General features: G+C 44.9%; 1 protein-coding gene across 1 annotated transcript; it reads right to left on the minus strand.

Moving 5' to 3' along the window:
* Window positions 1–1020: 1020 nt before the first annotated feature.
* Window positions 1021–25645, minus strand: LOC143183987 (uncharacterized). Its single transcript, XM_076385886.1, has 7 exons — window positions 24874–25645; window positions 24066–24296; window positions 13066–13179; window positions 12417–12503; window positions 3752–3952; window positions 3320–3508; window positions 1021–2454 (listed from the first exon to the last, which is right to left on the minus strand). Exons 1-7 carry the CDS (start codon window positions 25178–25180, stop codon window positions 1751–1753), a joined length of 1833 nt encoding a protein of 610 aa, XP_076242001.1. The 5' UTR covers window positions 25181–25645; the 3' UTR covers window positions 1021–1750.

Raw genomic sequence — 25645 nt, forward strand, 5'->3', positions numbered from 1 at the left:
GTATAACCAACCCCTTAACAACCACGCACAAACTTCCTGCAGAAATCTAATCCAATCTTGAAAGACGACACCTCGAAAATATACCAACACATTCACCCGCCACAATCAGCACTGTCGTGGAATGCGTTTTTATTGCCAAACGCATCGGTGCGTGCAGAGGGTTCACAGCTGAATGCGTCGTTTAAAAGATTCATGGAGACGCGGCACGCCAACCGCTATTATTGCTCATTTGATCGGGCGCGCGTTCGTAAAATAATGTAGAAAATTGTTTTGCGGTCTTTTTACCTCGATTTCAGGGACGTGACGGCTGCCATCGGTGACAGAGGAGTCGACTGGACGTGGGTGGGGGGTCGAAAGAGGGGGCGCGCTTTGTGTATCCCCATCAATCACGCGGACCTTTTCACCGACCGGATATCGGGCCTGCCCGTTTTTGCGTGCGGTGCATCCCGCTCGATTGCAATCGCGGCGAATTATTGAATCTGCTGCATCTCGTCTGTCCGGATTAGGTTGGGTTAGTTCGCGCGCGTTGCCGACTTCGGGACGGTTTCCCAGAGCGAAACGGATCGAACTTTTCCGAGGAAACTTTCAACGTTCCGCCTACCACCCTCCACCCCCCACAGAATCGATCAATTAATTTGAAAATATTTAGGGGGAGAAATTTGGGTCACTGGAACTCATTTGCTTTCGTTAAATACATTACTCTCGAAATATTGAAAATATCTGAAATGAAGATTAATCGATTTATGCTACGAGACATCACAGATATTTCTCTATTATAATTGAACGTTTAAACCGCGTGACTGAAACCTAAGAAAATTCGATATTCTTGTCTTTGTGAGTCTACCTTGACCTACTTCAGCTGGCTTGAGAATTTAAACAGCAAATATTTCATTTACGAGTAAAAGAATTCTAGTAACTAGAAAATATTAATATATATTTTCGCGGTACTTACTAGCCGAAGACCAGGCCCGTCGTCCAAGGATCGCTGAATAGAGCTCTGTGTAAGAAGATGGTCATTCGTGGAACGGATGATATTACTTTATTTGATGACAGTACTTAAACAGTGAAAGATTTCTCGCTCTCGAGGCCAGTCGCGCTGTTAACGTTCAGCTCATCGACTCTTTACGTCGTATTTGCTCCCCGTCACATTTACTATCGGCGATCAATTAACGTTCCTCGTAAAAAAAAAGAGAGCAGCCTGCGAAGACGCGACGCAGTCTGGCCCGAGAATCCTTGGAACTGTGATATTTACAACGACACGAGCCCGCGACACGACTCGTGGGGAAGAAGCCTCGAACGACCTCCATCGCGTAGATTACTCGTCTGATCGATCCTAAGCCTCTTGCCTATGTTCTCTGTTTCTCGAGGCTCGGTCTACCGCGATGGGGATCGTTCAACAAAGTCAATTATTCTCACTCGAAATGACAATGGGTAGTACTTAACACCTGTACGCGTAACAGTAGCCTAATTGATAATTGGATACCGCTGATATTTACATACTATATGAACGTAAACCCTGGTTAGTCCTCGAGTCCTTGGTGGTTCCTGACCAGACGGCCAGATCCTAAACTTGTCACAGCTGAACCCTGACTCAGGGTCGTGTACATTCAGTCAGACTAATTACTGATTCCTGCATGCCCTTCGCCGCTAAAAACGCACACAGTATGTAATCGAAACCGTACAGAGACTTCAGCGACTTGCAGGATCTCCAGGAGGGATTTTCAGAGACGGTGTCAAGAAACCTGAATCCTTAGTAAGGTCTCCAGACGTGTCTGGGCTTGGGTGTCCTCTCTCTTCTAGGCCTGACAGTGTCTCTCTCGACGTCTGTATCATCGTCCTTCTTCCTGGTCGTCAGATCCTGTCCTACATTCTCTTTATCCTGTCCCTTCTTCGTGCTGAGGTCCACAGTGCCTTCTAAACGAATCTTCACCGCCAGATCCGCTTTATCTTGATCCTCCTGATCGTTCGAGTTCTCCATACTCGGTCGAAGGTGCATGGACGAGTCCTGAAAGGTAGCGTCCGTGGTGGCATCCTCTAGATCGCTTCTAACAGGAGAGATCCTTGGAGAATCCTGTTCTGGTAAAGATTCGTCGCTTCTGACTCGATCCCTGTTCTGATCGTACTCGTTCCTGTCGTCCACCTCTATGCTACCGTCTGGACTTTCTAACCCAGATCTATGTAGAACGTCCTGGTCCTCGTCCCGTTGCTTCTCTTCCTTTAGGCCAGATTCTGGGCTGTTGCTGCCGCTTCGAAGCTTCCTCAGCTCCTCCAGTCTCGCTTGATCAGGCCTCTGGAGCCGCTGCTGTGCCATCCTGAGCGCCAACGCGTGCCATTCTGGCTCCAGGATGTACTGCTGCGTGTGGTACAGTGGATTATAGAGCCAAGAAGACTGCGGCAACAGTGGAGCGAATATCGACCCGAAGATGGACCCTGTGGCTCCCAGAAGGTGAAGACCTATTGAAAACACGATCAGGTGACTGATCTTTGAAGAATTTTGAGCGAGGTGGAGTGAACAGTGATGGTCGAAAGAGGGAGATTGGGTGTAGAGACGTAGAATTAGTAGTTCGAGAACGTGCATGGTCAGACACCATGTTTGTTGTATTTAGGCGAGAAGAATCAGTGGCTCGAAACCGTATATGGTTAGCCGCTACGTCTTTTGGGTCTAGAGAGATAGAATCAGTAGTTCGAGAACGTGTGTGGTCAGCCACGACGTATTTTAAGTATAAAGACACAGGATAAGTGGTTCGAGAGCGTGTATAGTCAGACACTTACATAGAAAGTGTATTAAAATTGTCAAAAAATTAGTTGAGCTTATTATTATCGTTAATTTTTTTCTGTAATTTCTTTTTGTAAAGAAAAGTAAGTATTTAATACTTTTTCAAAGATTTATATATTTATCAAAGTATACTACCGCACTTAAAATCAATTTATCAAAATCATTTAGACATTATATTTGACAATGGTTAAAACTCAACCGCCTTATACACAAATCTTCTTAATACTACTCATGTTTTGTCCCCTCCTAGTAAAATTTTCTGCCAAGATAAAAATAGAATACTGTTAAACAAAAATCAAAGTATACACGAATAATAAATATATGAAGTCTATATGTCAGCTTTTATGTCAAGACTATCTTTTTATGGGCCTTCGATAATTCTCATCGATCACGTTTCAATCCGTCTCCTAATCACACGTATGAAGAAATATCTCTCACGTATTTTGCACCATATCTCTCAGACTTTCTACGTTTTCCACCCACTCGTTCCCTCGACCAATTGCACGAATTCGCTCCAACGACATAACCTATTTTCAACAATACCTTGGAAGTGAGAGTGATGTCCAGAGGGGCTAGGTGTAGTGGTGGTGGTGGTTGTCGACTCAGCCGGGGGTGTAGGCGCCGCGACGGTGGCCGTCGTGAGCAAGCCCGGTCCAGGATTGCCTGGTGACGACGTCGGCGTCACCTCCCTCACGGAAACGCTGATTGGACCCAAATCGTTCCTGGACGACTCTTTAAAAAACACCCATCCACGTTCCCTCATTAACTCGAACCAATTACCGAACGTCTGTCTTTCTATCGACACTGTAACTCTGACGTCCTTTCGATAGAGAACATTGACCCACTACGTTCGAAACTACATTGACTTCACTATAAATGACTGCTGCCGAGTCTAGATCTAGCCACGACGAAGGAGGGTTGGAACTCGTTTCAAGGACGTCATCTCTTGATAACAGCGCAAAGTGGAGTCCTTACCAGTATTAGGTCCAGGCAGTCTAGGGGATCGCTGCTCGATGCTATGGTGGAAGGGATTGAAAGCTGACGCACCGGCTGTTGGAGGATGTGTGTGAGAGTGGTGCCCTGGAGGCGGTGGAAGACAGTGCGGTGGTAAAGATCCACGGGGTAGTCCACCCCAGCCTTGGCTAGCTCCCTGCTCCAGACCCAGGTGTTGCAGACCTGTGCAATCGAAGGGATCTGAAGTTATGTCAGGTGGATGTTCGGCTACTTGATCGTTGCCTTGGTCGTTGGAACGATGCTTTAATTGATGGGGTTCGTGGAGCACAGAAACGATAATGGGGACTTTGAGAAATAATTCATTGCATTGACTTTAAGCTATTGCTTTCAGCTGATAACAGTTGATAATTTATAGAAATTTGAGAATGTCATTTCCTTTAACCTGATTAGATTAAGGTTTCAAACTAAGAAATAATTAATATAGGTAATATACTATTGTAAGATGATATATATTATTTAAGAAATAGTTACATATTGACAAGCAATTAATGAGTGGCTAATAAAAAGAGGAAAATCTGTTCATTTCCTAAGCCCTAACAAGTGAAGTTACTAAAGATGACAACACGCAGACAGTTCTAAAAAATCTCAATCAGGGAACTCATTAGTGACAGAACATCTGTTCACAGACAACTCTCGGTTAGGAAAGCAATACCCTAGAAGGGGAACGTTACATAACGTCAGACGGATAAGCGATCACCGGTTGACAGACAGAGTTGCAGAAAATGCCTCCCTTTGACGTGGCAGGGTTTGACGTGGATGGACAGCTAAATTTATCTCAACAGAGAACAGAGGGACGATCGATCATCTTTTTCCAATGGTAGCCGATACCGCGCGACCATGGGAAAGGGTTTCTCTGCGCAGATATGCAATTAAATCGACGACATCGGAAGAATTAATCGCTTCGAGCGCGATTACACTGGTCACGGTCTACCGCTGAGCTTTCGGCCTTTTATCCAATGATAACAAAACGCGCACGGAATTTCGAGTCATCGAGCCAGACGAATAAACAGACCGTAACTCATTCCCCAGAGAACGAGAAAGAATCATAAAACGTCTCTTCAGGGTCCAGCTGAGAAGATATTAAATCGACCGAGCGAAGAAGTTGAGAAACCACGGAAAAACGGCTCGCTCGAGAGTTCACCCCTTCGAGGGGGATGGGTGAGGGGCAGAAGTAGTAAAAGTGAAGGCCGTAGTCATCGGTATGGTATCGGTTTTTCGAAACACCTTGATCAATAGCAGATTATACCGTCATCTGTGCCGGGCAGTTTAAAAATTCCGTGAAAGCTCCGAAGCCACCGCGGCTGGCTTCAGGGGTGGGGATTACGGCGAAGCAGCGTGTAGGGGAGGCACTGCGAGTAGTGGGGAGGGTAGTCTGGTCACTGGAACGTGGGCGTGTCGGAGCGTGCACGCGACCACGTCGATTGGACGAGCTGCCATCCCCACCGAGGACGAGGCGCCAGGTGGCGGGGATGGAAAAAGCTCGGTAGGGGTCGAAGGGGCGATTTTTAAGCTCTCTTTAAGCCGCGCTTGCCAGAGAGGACACCACTATCTCGCGTTCTACCACACCGGCGTGGAACGGCGAGCAGGCCAGCTGGCAGCTCGCAGCGGGAGCGAGAGAGAGAAAGCTTGTAGCTGGAGCTACTTTATGAGGGGATTAAGAAAACGATAAGAGGCGCGCGAAAGCTACGCTGCCAGCGAGCTTAAGAAGGCCAAGGGTTTTCGTGTACCTGATGCGCCATAAGTGAGGTCCCTGATCGGACCATTTTCTGAGGGAAATCCTTGTTCAATCCTTCCATCCTGGCCGCTGTGAAAAATTCCTTAGCTTCGGTGAGAAGCTGAAGCTACGTTTTCAAGGATCGCGCGAAAAGTGTTTCCTTCGTGAGAAAAATAGGATGAACGATACTTTAACTATACTGGAATAGCATAACTATTTCTTAGAATTTTGAATTTCTTTTTTTTCTGGATTTTCTTCATGATCCTATTGCCTTAAAAAATAGAAATTTAAAACTAAGCCTTGTACAATGATTAAAAATATTCTTATTAATTCATTAGAATATAGATATTTCAGTCTAGTTATTCCTTTCATACTAAATGCAAGAATAATTTTAAGGTTACTATCGTTTCTTCAACCCCCACATCATTTCACCGCCTCATAATCGTTGATGAAACGGCGCATTTCCCAAAATCCAGCCAGGAAAGTTTCGGTATTTGACAGCGGCGCGTATCTATTTCGTACAGCTCGTAACATACTTTCAATTTAATAAACCTCCAAAACGCCTGGCACCCTCTTTACAGTGGTGCTCGCGTGCCGGGACGGGGAAGGGCGGCGCGAGCGATAATTCCGAAAACAAATGAAGACTAATGAGGGGAGAACCCGGCGAGATCTCTGAAAGAGTCGGAGGGAAAGAGATGGAACGGCCCTTGGAGAGAGAACTGAAAGGGTTCAAGGAGCCGCTACCCTTTAAGGGGTGAGAAATGTTAAGCTTAAACGTTACGGCCCTAGGGTTAGTTGCCTTTATGTGTACCTTCCGCTCGGGGTAGCGAGGCTTTAAGGGATGATGTATTATCGAGCAGCATGTTCAAAATGTGCTCCTCAGCTGTTTTCGCTGTGCCACTTTGGGGAGAAGTTAACGCTGCGTATCGAGATTTTAATCATTTGATGATAAGGCTTGTAAATGGATGTGCAAGTTCAGTGATTGTTAGCACCGTAGTATCTCTGATAGCTATTCAGGAAAAGGAAAGTTAAAAAAGTAGTGAAAGTTGAACTAGAACTGATTTTGTAGCGGTGCAAGTAATATGAGTCGTTCATTGGTCAGACATGGGAATAAAAGTGTTTAGAAAGACCTTGGAAAGCCGCCAAAAGGGCAAATAACAGTAAGGAAAGGTATTATCTGTGACAATCTATCTCCTCGTACCAAATATATCATTTTTAAATTGCTGGCACTTATTTTAAGACCTATGCCCGTCCTGAAATCTATAGCCGTAAGGCAAAAGAACAAAAATCACATTTCTGAAAATTGGAATGTTTCCCTAATCGAAAACAACAAGATAAAACTCACATTTAGAACATAAGCGTATTGAATCCAACAAGTCCATAATACAGAATTAAGATTCCAAACTTTGAACGTGAATATCTCGAAAATAGAAGTACGCGATTGAAATCGTTTCGTCTTACAGCCACGAATGTGCATAATCTGCGAACTTCGAAATGTTTCTACAAAAGTGGCAAGCAAGAGTTTGAAAGAAACATGCGCTCTCTTGTTTCGAGTCAAAAGCGAGCTGTGCGGAGAAAAGGGGGGAATTCAGTAGGATAAACAATATCCACCCTGAGATTCTTTTGTTCCCTCTCCAGACAGGCAGGAATTACGCATCGCGTGTTTCACGCTGCAAGAAGCAGCAGCGAGTTACGTCTGTCACGTCTAGGGGAGGGAAACTTAAGGGGCGTTTAAAGACGTTGGGCTAAAGTCTGACAGGCGGGCCCGAAATGTAAAGAGTAAAACCGTTCAGGTTACTCGGCGTCCTTAAGCCCCTCCGCTCGCCAGCCAGAGATACATAATAAATTAATTCGCGTATTTTCCTGTCCTCCTTATCTATTCAAATCTATGCAAAACAGGAGTTAAAACGCCCTTCTTACTCCTAAGGCGTTAACCCTTGTGGAGCCTCGCACACCGTCCCCCTCTTTTCAGCTTCTTCTCTGACGCCCCCCCGTCTCCTGCCGCTGCTTCGTCCTGGTGCGCCTCCGTCGATCCCCTCCATCCCCCTTTCCCACGTCCTAGCCTCTCACTACCGTCGGTCGGATGTCTTTGCACACCCACCCTTTGCGCCCGTTCTCATTATCGCGTCGCAGCAACCCCTAAAATGCCACCCTGGAAAGGTCCCTGGCACCGATCTAAGCTCTACGAGGAGATATTTCGAGAAAGGACGAGAAAATTGCTGTCTCTCTCGCTCCCTCTCGCGCCACCGCGTTTCATCCCTTCCCCGAGCCATCCACCCACTCGCCCCACCACCTTCGCTTCTCTTATTTACGCTTGCATCCTCTTTGAAGTTACGAACACGCGGATAAAAACGGCGAACTTTTCGAAACGTTCATTGTGCCCTCGCTGCTCTCTGCCTCAGTCACGTCTTCAAGAACGCCTGTCGCTTTCTTTCTCCTTTTATTTCCCTCGGCGCGATTGCATAGGCGGAATTAAAGATTCACGAGTTTACGTCTTGCCATTTTTTGGCGTAGAACCGACGGAAGGTTCAGGAGACCTTGGGTGGTAGCAGAGTCTTTTTACGAGGATGAGAAAAAAAAATGGTTAACGTTTATTTTGGATAAAATCGTAATGGTGAGAGAGAGTGTTCAGTCTTACAAGCCTCCAGGATAATATTTAGTGCGATTAGAATTTAGAGGCGCGCTCGCCACCCTCACAGGGAAAATTGACGAAAGAAGAAATTACAAGTCGACGCCGTCGCGTGCAAATTCGACGAATTTATCCACCCCCGGTGCGTCTTTATGGGTTTTTGTGTCAGCGATAGGAGCGAGGAGACGACACTAGCTGGGGATGAAGAAGAACGGCCTAGGGTATCATTAGTTACCGCCGCCTTTACCGAAAGGTCCTGGTCACCAGGGCTGATTAAAAGACGGGACACCCTGGGACACCCTTGCAAGACACGCAGGAGGGTGAAATGTGACGCGAATTTAAAGGATCCGCCGTGATTTGACGCTGGGGTGGACAGGGACAACCCTTAAAAAGGGAACCTTTAAGGATCCCAACACCGCACTCGTGAAGGGTTACTTGGCTTTTCGTGTACGTGGAAAGGCCCTTTAAGGGCAACCAGAGAACGCGTCCTCTCTGAAAACCAACCCCTTGGACTTCTCGATTCGAAGACGTCTTTTTGGACAAAGTACGAAGAGTCACTGATTAACTTAAGTATAATTACATCAACTCATACAAGATTTAATTAAGCTACAACGAATTTTACTTCATTTCTTATCCACTTGATAGAAGTACTATTTTTCCAATTCTTTCCAACCCCCTACATTTTTCTAAACAAGATTCTTGCGTCAAAAGAATATCTAGTTCTACTATAATTTAAATATAATCGAATTAGTCCGATTAACAATTTTACCTCGATGCATAAACAAGAATTAAGTCTGTGAGAAAACAAGGAATTAAAAAGTAAGAAAGGGAGATCAGCTTTAAAGGAAGGTCGCGAATTCACCGTGAAGCGATCCAAGAACGAAGCGACAGTTTTAAACTGAACGCTCCTAACAATCTCCCCCAAATGAGGTAAAGGCCACCTTATTGAAACAGGGGTTGCGATTTTTCCGGTGCTACCCCAACCCTCCGGGGTAGGCGGCGGTTAATTGACACTGGAGGGTGGGATGAGGGGGTGGGATAGGAATCGAGCTACGCGAGCTGTTCTTGTTAACTCGAATCCTGGCTCTCGCGATTTTTCATCCCCTTAGCGAGACTGACAAAGACGGCCTCTCGGGAGGGCACGTGATCGGGGTGTTTTCCGTTCCTGGACAATCTCAGCGAGGATCTTTCGCGTGTTGCCAGTCACCGAATACATTAATTTCCTTCGTTCTCGGACCCCCTTGCTCGTTCAAACTTCTTCTCAACCTCGCGCATGCAAATTGAATCGTGGAGATGAGAAACGGTGTAAAAAGGCTGTCAATGTTTTTCTGGATGATTGGAAAATGTGTTATATTTTCGAAAATAGAAATTTAAGTAATAATTCAGTTTCTCTTTTCATTAAAGGAGGCAGAATTTTACCCCTGAAGTCAGTAGCATAACTGGAATAGAAACTGTTGCTTCAGTGTGTTATATTCTAAAAATATTTAGAATACTTTTATGATGGTGTCTTAGAAACATCGTGATTTGAAAAATATTTAAACCAGAATCTAGCCATTTTTAATTATATTCATGACAGTCCACATTTTACGTTTCAGCTTAACCTAATAACTTTAATAAAAAATCCTACAAGTCCTCACTGTTTCTATCTCAAAAAAAAATGTCTACCTCAATTACGAGTTGGCTGACCAATCGTACCTCCTTCTCGACAGAACAATGCGACCAATGTGGCCACGAGGAGAAAGGCACCCAGTGTGGCGGCCTCCGATGCTCGAGTCCTCGGGGAGACGGTAAAATTCAAGCCTCCCCTAGGCCCGAACGAAATTTAATAACATCCCCCTAGTTACACCTCAATGGGCACCTTAACAACCCCTGGGCTCCTGTAGCCAACCGTCCCATTCCTTCGCTCCTTATCAACCCCTGGCGAGGATATCTAATAAACCAGCTCTCGAAACACATCTTCATTCGCGCAACGATACACCCCCTGGCCAACGGGGGTGGCGAGAGAGTTGAAAAGCTGGCCGACTGACCCCACAGTGAACTGGACGGAGGCGCAACCTGTGCGCCGATGGACGAACTACCCAGCGAAAGGGTTGAAAAAGGTGGACAACGCACACGGGAATAAATCGATCGATGTATACCAGGAGGGTGATGTCGGTCGCTGCAATTTGCATGCGACCTAATTTCGCGCACAGATGTGTTTACCTTAACGAGGAATAGAAGTTCTTAGCATGAGATCGCTGAAAGCTGGTCATTTGTTATCTAAGTCTTCCGCTTAGGAAGGACAATATTTGTAAACGATTTAATTATTGAAAATTTGACGATTAAGAGAATTATAATGATTATTCTTTAATAACATGAACTCTTCTTTACAAGATTGAGAAACCGAGTTTTGGTTAGTACTTTAAGGCGTTTGGAAATTGTCTGACATGCTATGGTTAACATGACTTAATCTACTTAATCCAGAATATTTTGTTTTACATTATATTGTGTACCAGAGGGGTGGACAGTGCCATGAAATAATAGCTTCTAAGCACTCCAATAAATATCTACAAGATCAATTCAAATTTTCCTAAATGAAAATATAACCCTACACATGCAAACTTTTTACTATTTCTGAACAGATTAAAAACTTCCCTGCATCTTGCACATTCCCCTAAAAGAATTCTCATAAAACAAACAACCCACCCTTCACCACAAAACAATCCATAAAACCACAGACTCGGCCCAAGCGATCCCCGCAAGAGCAGTCAACAAGACTGCAGATCATCCTACCCCTTCATTCCCATCTACGCCATCGTCTTCGCAAAATATCTTCCACACACAGGCCCGTGATCGCGAGGAACTCGCGTTCCGCCGATAATTCAATTTACTCGACTGGCGAGGCCGCGTTACGACACGGGGCCGCGACACTTCCGCCCCCGCGATTACCGTGAAACAATTTTATGCAGAGCCCCCGGCTTGGAAATTGTTGCGTCCGTCCTCGTTAGCTGAAATTACGATGGAAATTTGAAGGAAAGAAGAGAGAGAGAGCGAGCGAGCGACAGAGAGAGAAACAGAATGAGAGAAAGAGAGGTAGAGAAAGAGAAAGAGAGCGAGGGTGCGAGGAAGAGAGAAGTCGAAGAGAGAAACGAGCGCGGCAGCCGGTTGGTCCTTGATTGAGTAGACCACTCGGGGGTGGCGAGGGGGGCGGGGGCGAAGGGAGGGACGAGAAATCGACGGCAGGACTGCTACTCCACGCTACCCCCGGGGGTGCAGCAGGGAGAGAAGCTCCGTTAAGCCGCTTATCATGCCGAAACAATACACTGTCGGTGCACCAGTATCAGTACCCTCGCCGCTCGAGGCTAGTCCCATCAAAATTTCGAGCTTCGAGAACGAATACGAATTGGAGGCCGTGCTGGCGAAAACTAGCCTGTCACCGCTACCGGAAAACCCTGCGAAAATTCGTCGGTCCATCGGATGGGAAAAAAAAGATGAAAACTTTGAAGCACTTGGAGGGATGGCGTCACAGGTCCTCCGTCACCTCGGTTATGGACAATTTTGACTGTGAAGCGAGCGAAGAATGGTCCGCCTGAGAGGCGTGACAGAAAAAGCTGTAGACAAAATCAAACCATACTTGTTGCTTAAATAATAATCCAGGTCCGCAGTAGAAACTGATGTCTTATCATTCTCAGAAATGGCACGATCTTCCGAGCGTTCTCTTGAATAGAAATCAAGATCAGAATCTCGTCATAATCCCAAGCCTGACCACCTACGTGTGACTCAGCGACAAGGGAAGACGGTATTAGTATCAAGACATCTCTGCTCCTCGTTATCAACTACCCGTGGCTCTCTTCAAGGGAAGCGAAAAACTTTTCGAGCTGCAAGTTCCGAGAGACTCGGCGCCCTGGTCGAGGACGATCAGGAATTTCCACGGCAAGAAGTTGCTCGTCAAAGTTTCCCCGAGCGCGAGAAAGCAGGCGCGCGGAGCAAACGAAAAGGCAGCGAGCTGGCGCTCGGAGCTTAATCAGAGTCTTCTCCACTTAGACGCCCGGCGGCAAAACTCAATTTTGAGTCGGTGCCTGCCGACGCTCAATTTTGACACCCTCCGTAGCCACCAAGCCAGTCGAGCAGCCGAGGCGCTGAACCGAGCCAGCGTGGAGCGACACGCGGGACAGGGGGAGCGGTGTAGGGTTGCAAACTTCGTTACACCCCAGGCGAGGAGGCGTCGCGCGACGGTGAAGACGGGGGCAGGTAGACCTGGACCAGGGGACGCGTGCTGTGTCGTGGGACACTGGAACACTTACCAGACAACTTGAATCCCAGCGGATCCTGCGGATGTCCGAAAGGGAACGGTCTGGGCCCGAAGTGGAAGGGATGAAAGGCCTGGTGTCCTGAAACGTAACGCGAATTCGTGAGTGGATGGATATGGTGATTCCTTCGGGCGCGTTCCTTCAGAAAAGAGCGAGCCTTTCCTGCTCCCAGGGAAATTGATCCTTGTTGTTGTTGGACAGGGGTGAAAGGTGACGTATTTGGGAACTTGCAGAGTGGAAGGGTGAGGGACCTGAGGTGTGTGGATGTGATGAGTAAAGCGATAGCCTTGGGTAGAAATTGATGATGGTGTTTCTAAGTTATTGGTAGGCTGGTCGCTTTGGTGTACTTAGACTGTGACAGTTATTTTGAACACTTTTTAATACTGATTTTTTGTCTACTACATTAACAAAGTGTGATTAAAGGCTTGGAAATCTCTGAGCAGTTATAAGAACTCGAAGTTCTCAGCTTTAATTTTTTAAATTAAATGTTTGAACGTTTTCTGCGTCAATTTGAATTTTCTATTTTTATAGTTCTAAGTTTCTGAAGGTATATTAAAAATTATTATGAAACGGTTAAGTGTTCTTCGCGGATGCTTCCTTGGTGAAAGGTTACCCACTGTTGGTAAAATGCATGAACACTCACTTGTTTTGGACCTGGGTTCCCTGGGTCCGTCAACGGTGACTTTAATCGCCTTGGACAGGGTAGCCACCTGAGGTGGTGACGTTTGTAGCATAATCGTCAAAGTGAAGCTTTTCCCTGGAACAAAAATTCAGAGTCAGGAGGAGTTGTTTCTGCTGTAATTACCACCTGGCGATAAAATGAAGAAGCCAAGTGCTCCTCCCCCAGATGTACCCTTGAATATTGGAAACCATAAACGTAGGGAAATACTTCCAGTTTCCTTAGGGATCCATTATTCAGGATGAATCTAATCAAGAACATTAGGAAGTAGTTTCTTTAAGTGGGTAGTATAAGAATTTAAATGACAGGACACAGTAAAAGGAATAATGGTAATGATAATTTTAGGTGCTGTATTTAGTTAATAATTGAACGAAGTACAAAATATAGAATAAGCAAAAGTAGACAAAAAGTAAAAATCTTTAAGTAAAAAATAGACAAAAAGAATTTTTCTGTCCCATTAGACTATCCATCTAAGAGGCTACTGCTTTTAGGAATTATATTGTAACAGTATATGCAAAGTAGGCAAGTCTGACTACTACCAGACCGAATCTACTAGTCTCAGACATCCTATGGCCTTAACTCCTCAAGCAAAAAATAGATAAATAGAATGTTTCTGTTCTATCAGACCACCTAACCAGCAAGCCACTGTTTCCAAAAATTGTATTATAGCAGTATACGCAAAGTAAACAAGACTGACTATTGTCAGACCAAATCTACTAGTTTCTACTACCTCCTTAACGCCAGAACTAAAAAGAATTTTTTTGTCCCGTCAAACAAACAAACACGATTCAGCTTGTCAATAAACAGGATTCCCGTCAAACAATAAATCAATGAAGGAACGGAAGACCTCGCGCAGAAAACACCCCCACGTTACGCCACCCCTATAACATCTAAGTGTCTTTCCCGTTGCTTTTTCGTCCGTTTCGCGAGAAACGCGGCCAACTGTTCGCGAATACGGCAACAAGCGGCGGGGGTGCGTTTGCTGGAAACAAAACACAAATGTGCCGGAAGTAAGGGGTGAACGAGTGGCGCCACCGTGTCGATGTTCACCCCGAATCAGCCCGGAATATGTTAATGTCGGGAACGCTAAACAGCCAAGCCCGCAGGAATATACGCGGCCCGCTCGTCACGCGCGATTTCGCCATTTTTGCCTTTCGCCGCGCTTCGAGTTCGATAACTCGATCACCGTGCTCCCCGAATAAAGTACCGTTTCGTAAAATTCGTCGAGGCTGGTCGTTTAACACTACAAAGCAGACCTCAGAGCGTTTCGCTTTTACTCCGACGAAAGCTGATTCATTATCAGATTTCACTTAGCAAGTAGATGAACGTTCTGCGAAATACGGTTATCGAGGGACTTTGTTCGGGAAATTTGCTGAGATTTTGCGCGAAATAAACTCATCCCTCAAAGAGGGATTTCCTTCTAGTCTTTCAACGCGTGCAGTGGGGCAATTCACAGAATTTTGAGGACAATCTGCTAACGCGAATCAGCTTCAGGAGATTGTCAATTCATTTATGGGAATAGTCTAAGGTTGAAGGAAAAGATAAAAACACGATGCAATTAATGAAATTGAAGAAGACTGACACGAGATGCTGACTCTTATAAGGATTCGTGCTTCAAAATGTAAGAGATCGATTCCAGTTTACGGTTACGTCTCAATTCTTGCCCCAACTTTCGCGATCTAGACACCGAATTTCTCTATTTTTCGCCACATTGATTTGGTAAAAATTCTTCATGAAGAAGAGAGGATAAAAGGTTGGAACGCTTCGGAGCATACTTTCGCTACGAGCGTCAGGTTATACGGCTTATAATGGGGTCGGCGTGCGTGTATGCACGCGGTTGCGTAGTTTTATTTTACGGTGGCGCGGCCTGGACGGCAAACGACCGGGTTTTTACGGTGAACCACGACATTTAACCGGCTTACCGACGTCGTCCGACGAAATATTCCGCCCTGGCATTAACTGCACCGAGCGAACTCTGCACTTCGCAGATTCGCTTTCAGAAAACGAACTTTGACGCTTCTACGCTTCGATGGAATTTACTTAGATCACGAGCTAAGTGCTGCAGCTATTTCCAGTTCAACATTTGCTGCTATAAATTTATAATGTCTTCCACGGTGTCTTGAAACGTACAGAACAGAAGAACCGATTATAAGAGTCCAATGTTTTTAAGTAGACAAATTCAACAGTTAATCGTGTGAACCTTTCTTTATTCGACGGGTAAAAATAATCAATAGACTTTTTATTGTGTAGTTGTACTATTTTTCTTGTGATTACTGTGAGAAGTATTTTTACAGTATGCTGTTTGTACCCATGTTGCATCAAGGAAGAAATCAGTAGATTGAGATATTAATAGTCAGACATACTTCTCTAAAGTCATCAATGTGCAAAGTATTTTTAAAATATGCTTTGTACACTTGCCATGTCAACTCAGATATCAGTAGATTCATATCGCGTCTATGTAGGAACTAGTAGATTGAGATATTAGTAGTCAGCCATACTTATATAGAATCATCAAGGTGCAAGGTTTTTCACAATATGCTATCTATACCCTTGTTACGTCGATTCAAAAGTCAGTAGATTGAGGTGTTACTAGTCAGCCATACTTCTACAGAATTATTAACGTGCATAATATTTCTACAGTATGTTGCCTCTACCCACGTCGTGTCAATGCAGAAGCCAGTATATTTAGATATTACTAGTCAGACAGTTCTGTACGTATGTCACGGAAAAAAACAAGTTTCTAAACGAGTCATTAGAATTTTTAGAGCTGCATAGAGAACGAGGTCGAAGTTTATTGCCAGTGCTGTGTCAAATCTGTGATAGCAGTGGTGGTATGGCATCGAGGGTGATAGCAAGGTTTTTGAGGGTGTTTATGAGGCATTATGTGTAACACGCTGGAAGAACGATCCTCCCCTTGAGGTCTGCTGCCCTCCACCTGCCTACGCTCGCCGAAATCGTAATTCGCTGCGTGTTAAACGGCGGCTTTCCAGACATCAATCTACACCCTCGTTGCTGCGAATTCCATCTCCTCTTTCACATCATTTCTCAATTCAGCTCTGACGATTTTAAAACAACAGACTTCATCGAGATACAAGCATTTTTACAGTCATCTCTTGCATTCTAAAAAAAATAAATAGATTTCTAAATACTTCTACTTTAATTCTCAACTCTTTCAGGTTTACATCTCCAGAAAAACGTACCCTATAAATACCGAAGACATTAAACAGCCTTTCTATTCCCTCAAAAAATCCTGCTCTTTGTCTGCTCATTATTATATAATCTCCTAATAATCCAGCTTAGACCTTCGGTATCGTCGCACAACAATCTTGCGCGTTTCCTGCACCACTTAAAAGACTCCGAGGAGCGCTTTTCTCGCTCGCAAAAGAAAGATGAAACGCTGGCGCGTTTATGGACTCGCGATAGTCCGCGTCCGTTTTGCACGACAAGGATTTGCTCACCGCGAGGAGGCACGAGAGCGCTCGCGTACACCCTAAGTTTGCCCAGGGATCATGCAGTGTTAAAAACTCCCCTGTTTGCAGGCGTAGCGAGCGCGAGGGTGGCTCGGATCGTTATTTCAGAGTGTTTGTCGTGTTTTAAGATTCTGACGTTTTGACTGGCCGAATCGCGGCAGTGTGAGGCGACGTGCAGTTCCTATCGACGGCCGTGTGTGCATGGAAGAAAGACAATTCCTGGGGTGGGCAGAAAACGGACAAATTGCGTGACAAGTCGATGTCAGAACAGACCTCGAACAGGAGTTATTCGACCATCCAGGTTACCAAAATGAAAAGACTATTCTCGAGTATTTTATTGAAGCGAAGACTCGTGAAATAATGTCCTGAAGAAGAATGAGTTGAAATGTTATTTGGACATTTTCTTTTTTCTTAGAAATATATTATAGATGTAGTTATTATTATGTGTTATCAAGTGTGTATTATTCTTGTAAAAGAAGCATGTATCTTTCCATGATATTTGAAAGTGATTGCCTTGTACAATGTACATAATATAATAAACTACAACATTAGGTTTCAATACATAGTGTAGTGAAGTCTCTAAAAATACTAATAGTGTTTCTCATAACATAAAATTACAGAGTATCTCGCTATAAGCTGCTTCTCTATCTCCATAATTTCCCAAAGTTCTTCAAAGCACAGAAATTTCTTCCTCATCTTAAAAACACCTCCAACCATCATACAAATTAAAAAAGAACCGCTGATCACCTGCGTTCCATAATTAGAAAATTGATTATAGACTCTAACGTCTCCGACGCTCCACACCTTCTAAATTAGTGTAGATCGTGTTCCTACAGGGTTACAAAACGACGCAAGAGCGACTCGTAGGGAAGAGGAGGACACGAAGTAGTACGTAACAAGAGGACTCGTGAACTGAACAGCACTGGTGCCTCGTTTCTGGCTAATCGAAGCAACGGATGGCGAACGAGGAATCTTTCAGGCACGACGGACGCGTCGACATCGAGTCGGGGATTCATCGGAGCGTTGGTGGACGGTTGGAAAAGGGGAAGGGGCGAGCAGGGGGGGGAGGAGAGCGTGGAATTAGCATACGTAAAAAGAAACAGAGCGGTACGGGTACGTAGGACGAGCGGAGACCAGCACGAAAAATAATGTTTAATCGGTAGAAAATCTCGGCGCAGTCATCCGCCATAGAACTCCGCGTCCACCCCGTTCCCCTCGGCACCCCTAACTCGCCCTGTTCTCCTGCGTGATCCTTTGCTCGAAAGAGGGCCAGACTTTTTAATTTTTAATTGGGAAAAAACGTCGCTGAGGTGGTCGACGAAATCCACCTAACCCAGCCCGTGAATTTCAACTACGTGTTCCTGTTTTTTCTTTCTTCCCAGGAGACGTCGATTTCTTGCGAAAAAGCAGACGTTATGTTCCATGTTCCAGAGTGTCGTTACAGTTTTCGTTTATTAGCTTCCTTGCTGTGTAGAAAAAATGCTGGATGCATTTGTTTCGTGATCAAAAGGCTACAATAATTTTGATCATTCAGAATGATACCTTTCGACGATTGAAGAAACTCGTTTGTTAGAATTGGGGGGCGGGGAGCAACCTTCGCGTGCCAATTAGTCGAAGAGGAAGGCGCAGTTTCGCGTAAGTCACGCACGATCGAAGCGAAATTTCGACAACGAGAATCGAGCAACAGCTGTTCCGCAGCCGGCGTGCGTTTTAGAGGTCCATGAAAAACAGCGACGACCCTCTTCAACGTCGACGCGCCTTTACGACTTATTAAATCATTTTCCACGCACCTCCTGGTCCACTTACTGACGGCTTTTCGGAATTCGGGGGAATGAGGGAAAAAGAAGGGCCCTTCGTGATATGAATTTGTAGTAGTTGATACTGTCTTCGTGATCGAGTACTGTGTTCCCCTCATGAGAATTATGAAACTTTGGAGAAAATTAAAAGGCGATGAATTAACAGTAATGAAATGATAGATAGTGACCTTTTTCTCTTTTTAATTGTTGTATTTCCTCGTAACAATTTTTCCACGCCTAACATTAGAGAGATTCAAAATGAACATTTTTTAAGATTCGCAACTATTATCGAAAGGCTACCATTATTTCTTTTGCAGAAAGAAAACCATTACCACATTTAAACAGTGAGAGTATAATTCATTATTTAAAACTTCCTTCGTATTTCATATATATCAAAGCCAACTGAACCCCTCTTCTCTTCCTACAATTCTAAGACACTGTAACTCAAACCTGTAACTCTGAATCAGCCTGTATACCCATTCTACGCGATTCTACCGCCAAATACAATACCATCGAAAACTGACTTACATACCCCGTCCAGAAATTACACCGAAAGCAAACCAGTTTCGCTTCCCGTCGACAAGTATTCAAACTCGCCCACCCCAACGCTCTCCATCATCCCAAAAACCTCTAAACGTGACACGCGCGACGCAAGGCCGCTGTCAGCCCATGGAATTCATAGCGAGCGTCCCCTGACGGCCAGTAAACGGGCTCAAGGATCAGGAGTTCGACGAGGAAGCGTTGGCAGAAGGAGGAACAGAAAATCGCGTGAATCACGACCTAAAACGCTCTCTCTGCCCGCTCGCGAGAAACGGCAGGCAGCGAGAGGAATACATTGCGCGCGAGGACATCGGTCAGGATCTGGCTGTCGATAGTTCGAGCTTTGCCTCGGATTCTCGCGCTCCCTTGCCGCCTGTGCTCCGTGCCCCACGTCATAAAACACAGGTAACTCCGGTATTTATGTCCGTCGTTTTTACGCCCGTCGCTGGCCACCGGTTTCCAGCGCAGCCGAACTAACATCGGCGCGCACCAGCTCGCGTCTCGCCGCTGCCTCGTGACTCCTAGCAGTCGGAGGCTTGACGCTAATCCCTGTCGGGAACGAAAGGGGTGGCCGAGTGATATACGCCTCTGCGCCGCTATGATAATATCCCCCTCTGCGTCCCCGCCTCGCGAGCCAGCCCTTTTGTTTCGCTACTACGCGACCAGTCGCGCCTTTTCCGCGCCAAGTCCCGCTGAAACTCTCCGCTGGATCAGCTGGACACACCTTTCTGGGACGTGGAAATGAATTCTACCATCTAGGGGGATTTTTCTCGTCACTGAAATTTAGAGAGAATTTCAGGTCTGAGGTTTTTTGCGAAGAAACTGAGGATAGAAGTACCTTCTGAGATCTCTTGAACTGCAGGTTATTTGATGGAAATTTTTGGGTCTGAGGAGCTAGAGCTTCTTTGGCTAAGTGAATTTGGATCTGGGTTGAAGGAAATTTGGTTGAATTGAGGTGAAATTGGGAAGACCTTCTCTTGAAAGATTTTCATCTTAAATTGCGATTCTTGGATGGAATTTTTCGTACTACGTTTGAGTTTTGAAAATCAAGGTTTAGTTGATGGAATATGAGACGCCTTTCTATCGAGATAGGTGACAGTTCACAGGTCTTTTCCTCTAGGAAATTTCTTTTTGATTTGATTTGAGAAGAACTCACATAGAATGCTGAGAATCCCAGAAAAGATTTAGGTTTCCAAATGTAAGATTTGATATCACCTCCTAACTAAATACTTTCATTCGTCCTCTGTACTGCCAACACGAAGGACTGTTTTCATTCCTCAGACACAATCAATTGTCAGTGGATAACTGCCCTGCAAAAGCATCCACTCTCGGCCAGCCCTTGTTAAGTTATTTTAAATTGTACAAAATATAAAAAACGATATATTGAATATGCTTTAACCAACTAAATCCCAGGAAAGTTTCATAAAAACCAACGTTTGTCACCGAACGCTGGAGGACGGCCGTTCTTCCATTGATTAACACCGATTTGTCAACAAACCGTGTCTTTCGTTATCCACCGATTAAAGGGGCGTCGAAAACGCGGTACACGGACGAATCAGTTCATTTCAATTTTTCCGGCTAACATTCGCCGTTCTCTCGCCTCGACTAAAATCATTCCCCGTCCGCATTCGCGATATTAAATTGGCATGGCGAAGGCCGCGAGCGAGCAGAGGAACAAATATTTGTCCCAAAATGGTCAGCGTGAGCGCTCGGCCCGCGTGCAGAATAACGGAGGCGAAAAAAAACGGGGGAAAAATGTACACGGGAATCCATATATGAAGCAGCCACGGGAACGCAACCGACTGCTCGTCTCCGCGGTATTATGCACGGATACGCGATCTGACCCGCCGGCAAACATCATAAATTTTCGATTTATTTAACAAATCTGTTTGCTCGACCTCCGTAAATGATAGCGATTGAACCCCTGTCCTTGTATTACTGGTCATGGTGAATCCTGCGCATTTTTCAGTACTGTTTTTTGTTCGACGAAGGGCTCAACTAATAGTGGTATAAAGTGGTGGTTCTTTGCAGGGAAGTATGCCCAAAGTATGGGGTAAGTTTTCTTGATGGGAGATCTTGCTTCTGAGAAAGTCGTGTTTGAGTACAAGGATGATGAGAAGAGATGTTTTGCTTTGAAGTAGATGACTGAATCAGGTAGCCACATAATTACATTTAGATACTGAATTATCAATGTGTTTTAGAGAGTATTTTAGAGAAAAATTGTAGAGAGTGATTGTATATAGAAAAAGGGAATATTCAGAGGCTGAAATTTTGAATTCGATAAAGGAAGAATTATTGTATACTTTCATTTAGTGTAAGTAGTTTTTATGGAGTTTCTGCGCAAAGAGATAGAAAGATTTTCAGACTGAAACTAGACTCGAGCACAGTGCTTTAAAATATAGAGTCAATTTTTTAAAAAATATCACAGTATCTAAATGACAACGAAACTATTCCTCACACACGCTCAGCTTCAATTGCTCATTTTACTCTTCTAAACTTTATTATTCTGTGAAAACAAATTGTAGCTGCTATAATAATTGCAGTCAACAAATTTTCGAAATTATCTGCAGCCCTCAGCTTCATAAGTGAAAATGATTCTATCACTGTCTTGACAGACCCATCACTCGTTGCAAGTAGTAGCATGGAAAAATTGGTCTTCAGGGCGGAACTGGACGGGCTTCAGGGAGGGAAATATTTCCAGGAAATCGGAATATCGGCATTTCCCGAACACGCGGAAAACAATCTTGCATGATCCGTCACCCTCATAGAGGTTCTAGAGGCAAATCGTTGCGTACGGCTGGTAGTTAGGGGCTGCCCGTAATACAGTAATGAGGGCTTACTGCCATGGAAACCAAAGCCGCTTACAGCCAACCACTCTACTCCCAACCACCCCCTCAACCACCCCGAACTCACCCACCTATTCTGTCATTCGCTATATATCCGCGAGATCCTCCTCAACCGACGAATTTCGCGAAAAAATTGCGAAAATCGCTCATGGCCACTCCATTGTTTCTCTACTATTCCCCTGTTTTTTTTTCGATTCTGGAATCTATACGATCAATTCTACTAGATAGGGAATTGTAAATTTTAAGGGTTGAATATTTCCTAGCTAGATTTGTGAATTTTTAAGGGAAGTTTGTACAGTTAAAGATTGGGTAGGTCTTGGAGCTACATGTACTAACTAAAGTGTGATCACCATTTTTAGTTACTTGAGAAGGACCTACATTCGTTCTAGAAGATGTATAATTATAATCACGGGTCTAAAAAAATGTGACATATTAGATTTGTGAATATTAAACTGAGAGAAATAAATGTCGTGATGTCCCTTTATTTTAATGAAAAAAGCATTAACTTCTATTCTATATGGGAGCTTATACAAATTATTTTAAGTTGAAAAATTTAGAATGAAATATCCTAGTATTCGAAATACCCTTTACAAAGTGATGATTTCATATGCTTTTTCATTTCCTGTTAAACTGACTACAGTGACTCTGGACTAAACTTTGGTATTCTTCGCATAGCTCATCAAGTGTGTCTGTATTTTTATTAAATTTAGATTCTAAAGCTGTTCAATACCCCAATTATGAATCTCACCAGAAAGGAGATAACAATTATAATACAAACACTACGATAAAGACAATCCCCATCTCAAACACAATCTCCTCAATATTTACCCAACCATCTCGATCATGTAAGACCATTAGACAAAGGATTCTTTCACAAACAGCTCCATCTAGCACGGTGCCTCCCACAATCCAATCACCCCTCCCTTCAAAGGACAGAAGAGAAGAAATATTTGAAAATTTACGTGCTTTTCCATCGGGTGGCATCTCGAGACTGGGGTGATCCATAAAAAAGCTGGCGTTTAAACCGCCGATCGTTTAAGACTCGCCCCCGCGGTCTCGAGTGGCGCGGGGCTGTCGAAGGAAGAGCGAGGCGCGCCGATATCGGTCTACCCCGCAATTTCCTTTTCCAATTTGCCATAAACAAGTCGGCTGGTCGCCCCTCGTTAACCGACTACGTTCGTGACTGCTCTCTTGAAAGTCACGAGGAAAGACGAGCGCGAGACGGTGGTAGAGGGGAACGTTGCAGCTCGGTCGAATTAAAGGAATTAAAGGACACCTCGTTACTCGTATCTCTCGGCCCTCGCCGCCCCTTCTGAACGAAAGAAAAACCAGTCTAGATAGAGGGAGGACGAAGAAGGAAGGACGACTTTGTTCTCCCGCTCTCGCGTCGTTCTAGAGACGAGCGTTTGCATTAAGCGTCGGGTAATGGCAGCGATTATTGGGGCGCATTATTCAGCTACCGTGGGCCCTCCTTGATTTTTCCTCCCCACCCGCGAGTCCCGTTCCCTCTGGCTTAAAGGAAAGCTGAATTATTGAAACGCGTAGGCGGGAATTAAAAAATCTCGGCGACGGCCAGCCGAGATATCGAGTCACGGGGTATTTGCTGGGTGAATTAAAAATGAGGATGAAACGAGGGGCCAGGTGGCGGGCCACGCTCCTCGCCTCTCGTCCGAGGAAAAACGAGGCCATCAGTCGGCCCACCGTCTTAATGTATCCAGCCCTGAATGATTTAGGACGACGCCCTGGAGGAGGCTTCCTTTTGGATCGACTGCGCGACGTTGATCGAATTTTTTTCTATTGCCCGCCTGAGACTCTCCCCCTAATTGTCTGCTTGCTCGAGAGTGGTTTGATGTTACGATTTTTAGTGGCAGAAGACTGCGGGGAGAAAAGAGGCTTGAGGTGGTGGTAGGATAAATAATGCTAAATAATATCAATAGCGGGGAAATATTAGAAAGTGTGGAAAATTGGATGTTGAGACTTGGGGGTTGTGGGAGTGCAGGAGTATTTCATGTAGACAGTCTAGTCTATGTCCTAACTCGTAAATTATAAAATCCTAAGAAATACACCTACCATAAATGATCGAGAGTGAATAAAAAAATAATCCCACCAGAGTAGTCAGTTTTCGAAGAAAATATGGCGTCTCTACACCCTATCTCAATTTTCTACTCTAATTTTGAGTTTCCACCGAATTCAAAGAATTTACAATAAACTTTCAGAATTACACAGAACAGTGTTAGAAGTCACATAGAATTATTACTATTATTACCTAATTTCCCTAAATAGTATGAAAAAATATGCTCCATATGCCTTACCTCTACCACTTCTGCCCACGAACCTAAGGTCGTTGAATTTCGCCACCTGGTTCTTCATCACCGCAGTAGAATTCCGCAGTTCCGCGCAGCAATTCTCGTCGTTGCCTGCACGTACTGTCACCAGGGTCCCGTCACCGACCTCACCCAGGGCTACTACCTTGAACGCTACCGGAAGGGTCTTGTTCGACCTCCAGTGAGCTGGTAGCACCGTGCAGACCACGTGTGGGGAGCCTGTTGACACCATCATCATCGAATTTTCAGCGAATTCTCATTGGGTTAACGGATAATCCGGAAACTAAACATCCATTTGTCGTGTCCAACGCGCAAGTTATGGCCTATGGAAAAATACTCCCCTCGCGGGCGGTGCGCAATCTGCCCCAAGCAAATCATGCATCACTCTACTTTGCTCCTTGACAGTATTCAAAAACTACAAACGTATTCTATCTAAAATATTAGATTGACTTAGGCTGCGGTCGCACTCGATGCGTCTTCTGACTAACGATGTTCTGATGACCATGTCTATAGCTCTGTGTCTATAGCTGTCTCGCTCATACGATAAATAGCTCGGATATATTCGTCTGAACATCAATTCGTCAAAATACGCATCCACTGCAATCGCAGTCTAGTAATCTCTCTTCATACTCTGCACATCTGGCTTAGTATGAAAATAAGGACTTATGGGATAACCTAATACCAAGAGGAAGTGTCTGATATTCCAAAAGCACAAAAAATGGCAACTGTTATTCAAGAAAGCAACTCATAGGACTTAATTTCGTACTATAAAATAAAGAAAAAGTATTCCTCTTACCTGTCCGAACCAGTTCGCCAGGGTGCTCAGCGAACAGTCCATCCAAGGTCCTCTCAGCAAGCAGGTCCGCGGTGAGGGCATAGTCCGGTATATTGTTCCCGCCAGCCGATCCTTGTGGAGGGACCTCGTTGGCCAGGTGCATTCTTCTCCTCGATGACGAGGTCCTTGTCCTTCTGATCCTGCCACCGAGCTGATGTAGCGAAGTCCCCTGATGGACCTGGTGGCCGTTTCGCACCAGTCTCGGGTCGGGATAGTCTAAGCCTGGAGGCCGATCCTCGTGGCGTGCATCTCGTAAAGGATTCGTCATGAGAACAGAATCATCGGACTCGTTCTCTGGAATATCCTCCTCACTGACAAGCTTCCGCGAAGGATTCGACTCAATTTTTCACAACCGTTTTGCGCACTGATTTCGCAAGCTTATACTTTATGAGATCCAGGTTTTGAGTAATGTCTGTTTAACACTGAATAATTTCACTTTTACAGTAGATATGTTTTATTTAGAGAGAGTACTGTGTTCAGAGGTCGACTAGAGTGACGATCATTACACCATGGATACAGATTCAGTTTCGCGGCACGCGCGAATCCACGCCAGCTCTGTTCGGCGCCGCGTGGCCCGACGATCCTTTGATCCTTATTTCATTATCCCGCGACGGGGTCGAGGTAAGAGCATCCGTTTGCAAATTCTTCCTCGTCTCGATTGCCAAGTCGCGGGGAAAATTCGTTTTATTGGAATCGACGTCCCTCGTTTCTTCGTTTCTTTGATCGGGTGCCC

The sequence above is a fragment of the Calliopsis andreniformis genome, chromosome 9 (genome assembly GCF_051401765.1).
Source record: "Calliopsis andreniformis isolate RMS-2024a chromosome 9, iyCalAndr_principal, whole genome shotgun sequence".
Classification (NCBI taxonomy): domain Eukaryota; kingdom Metazoa; phylum Arthropoda; class Insecta; order Hymenoptera; family Andrenidae; genus Calliopsis; species Calliopsis andreniformis.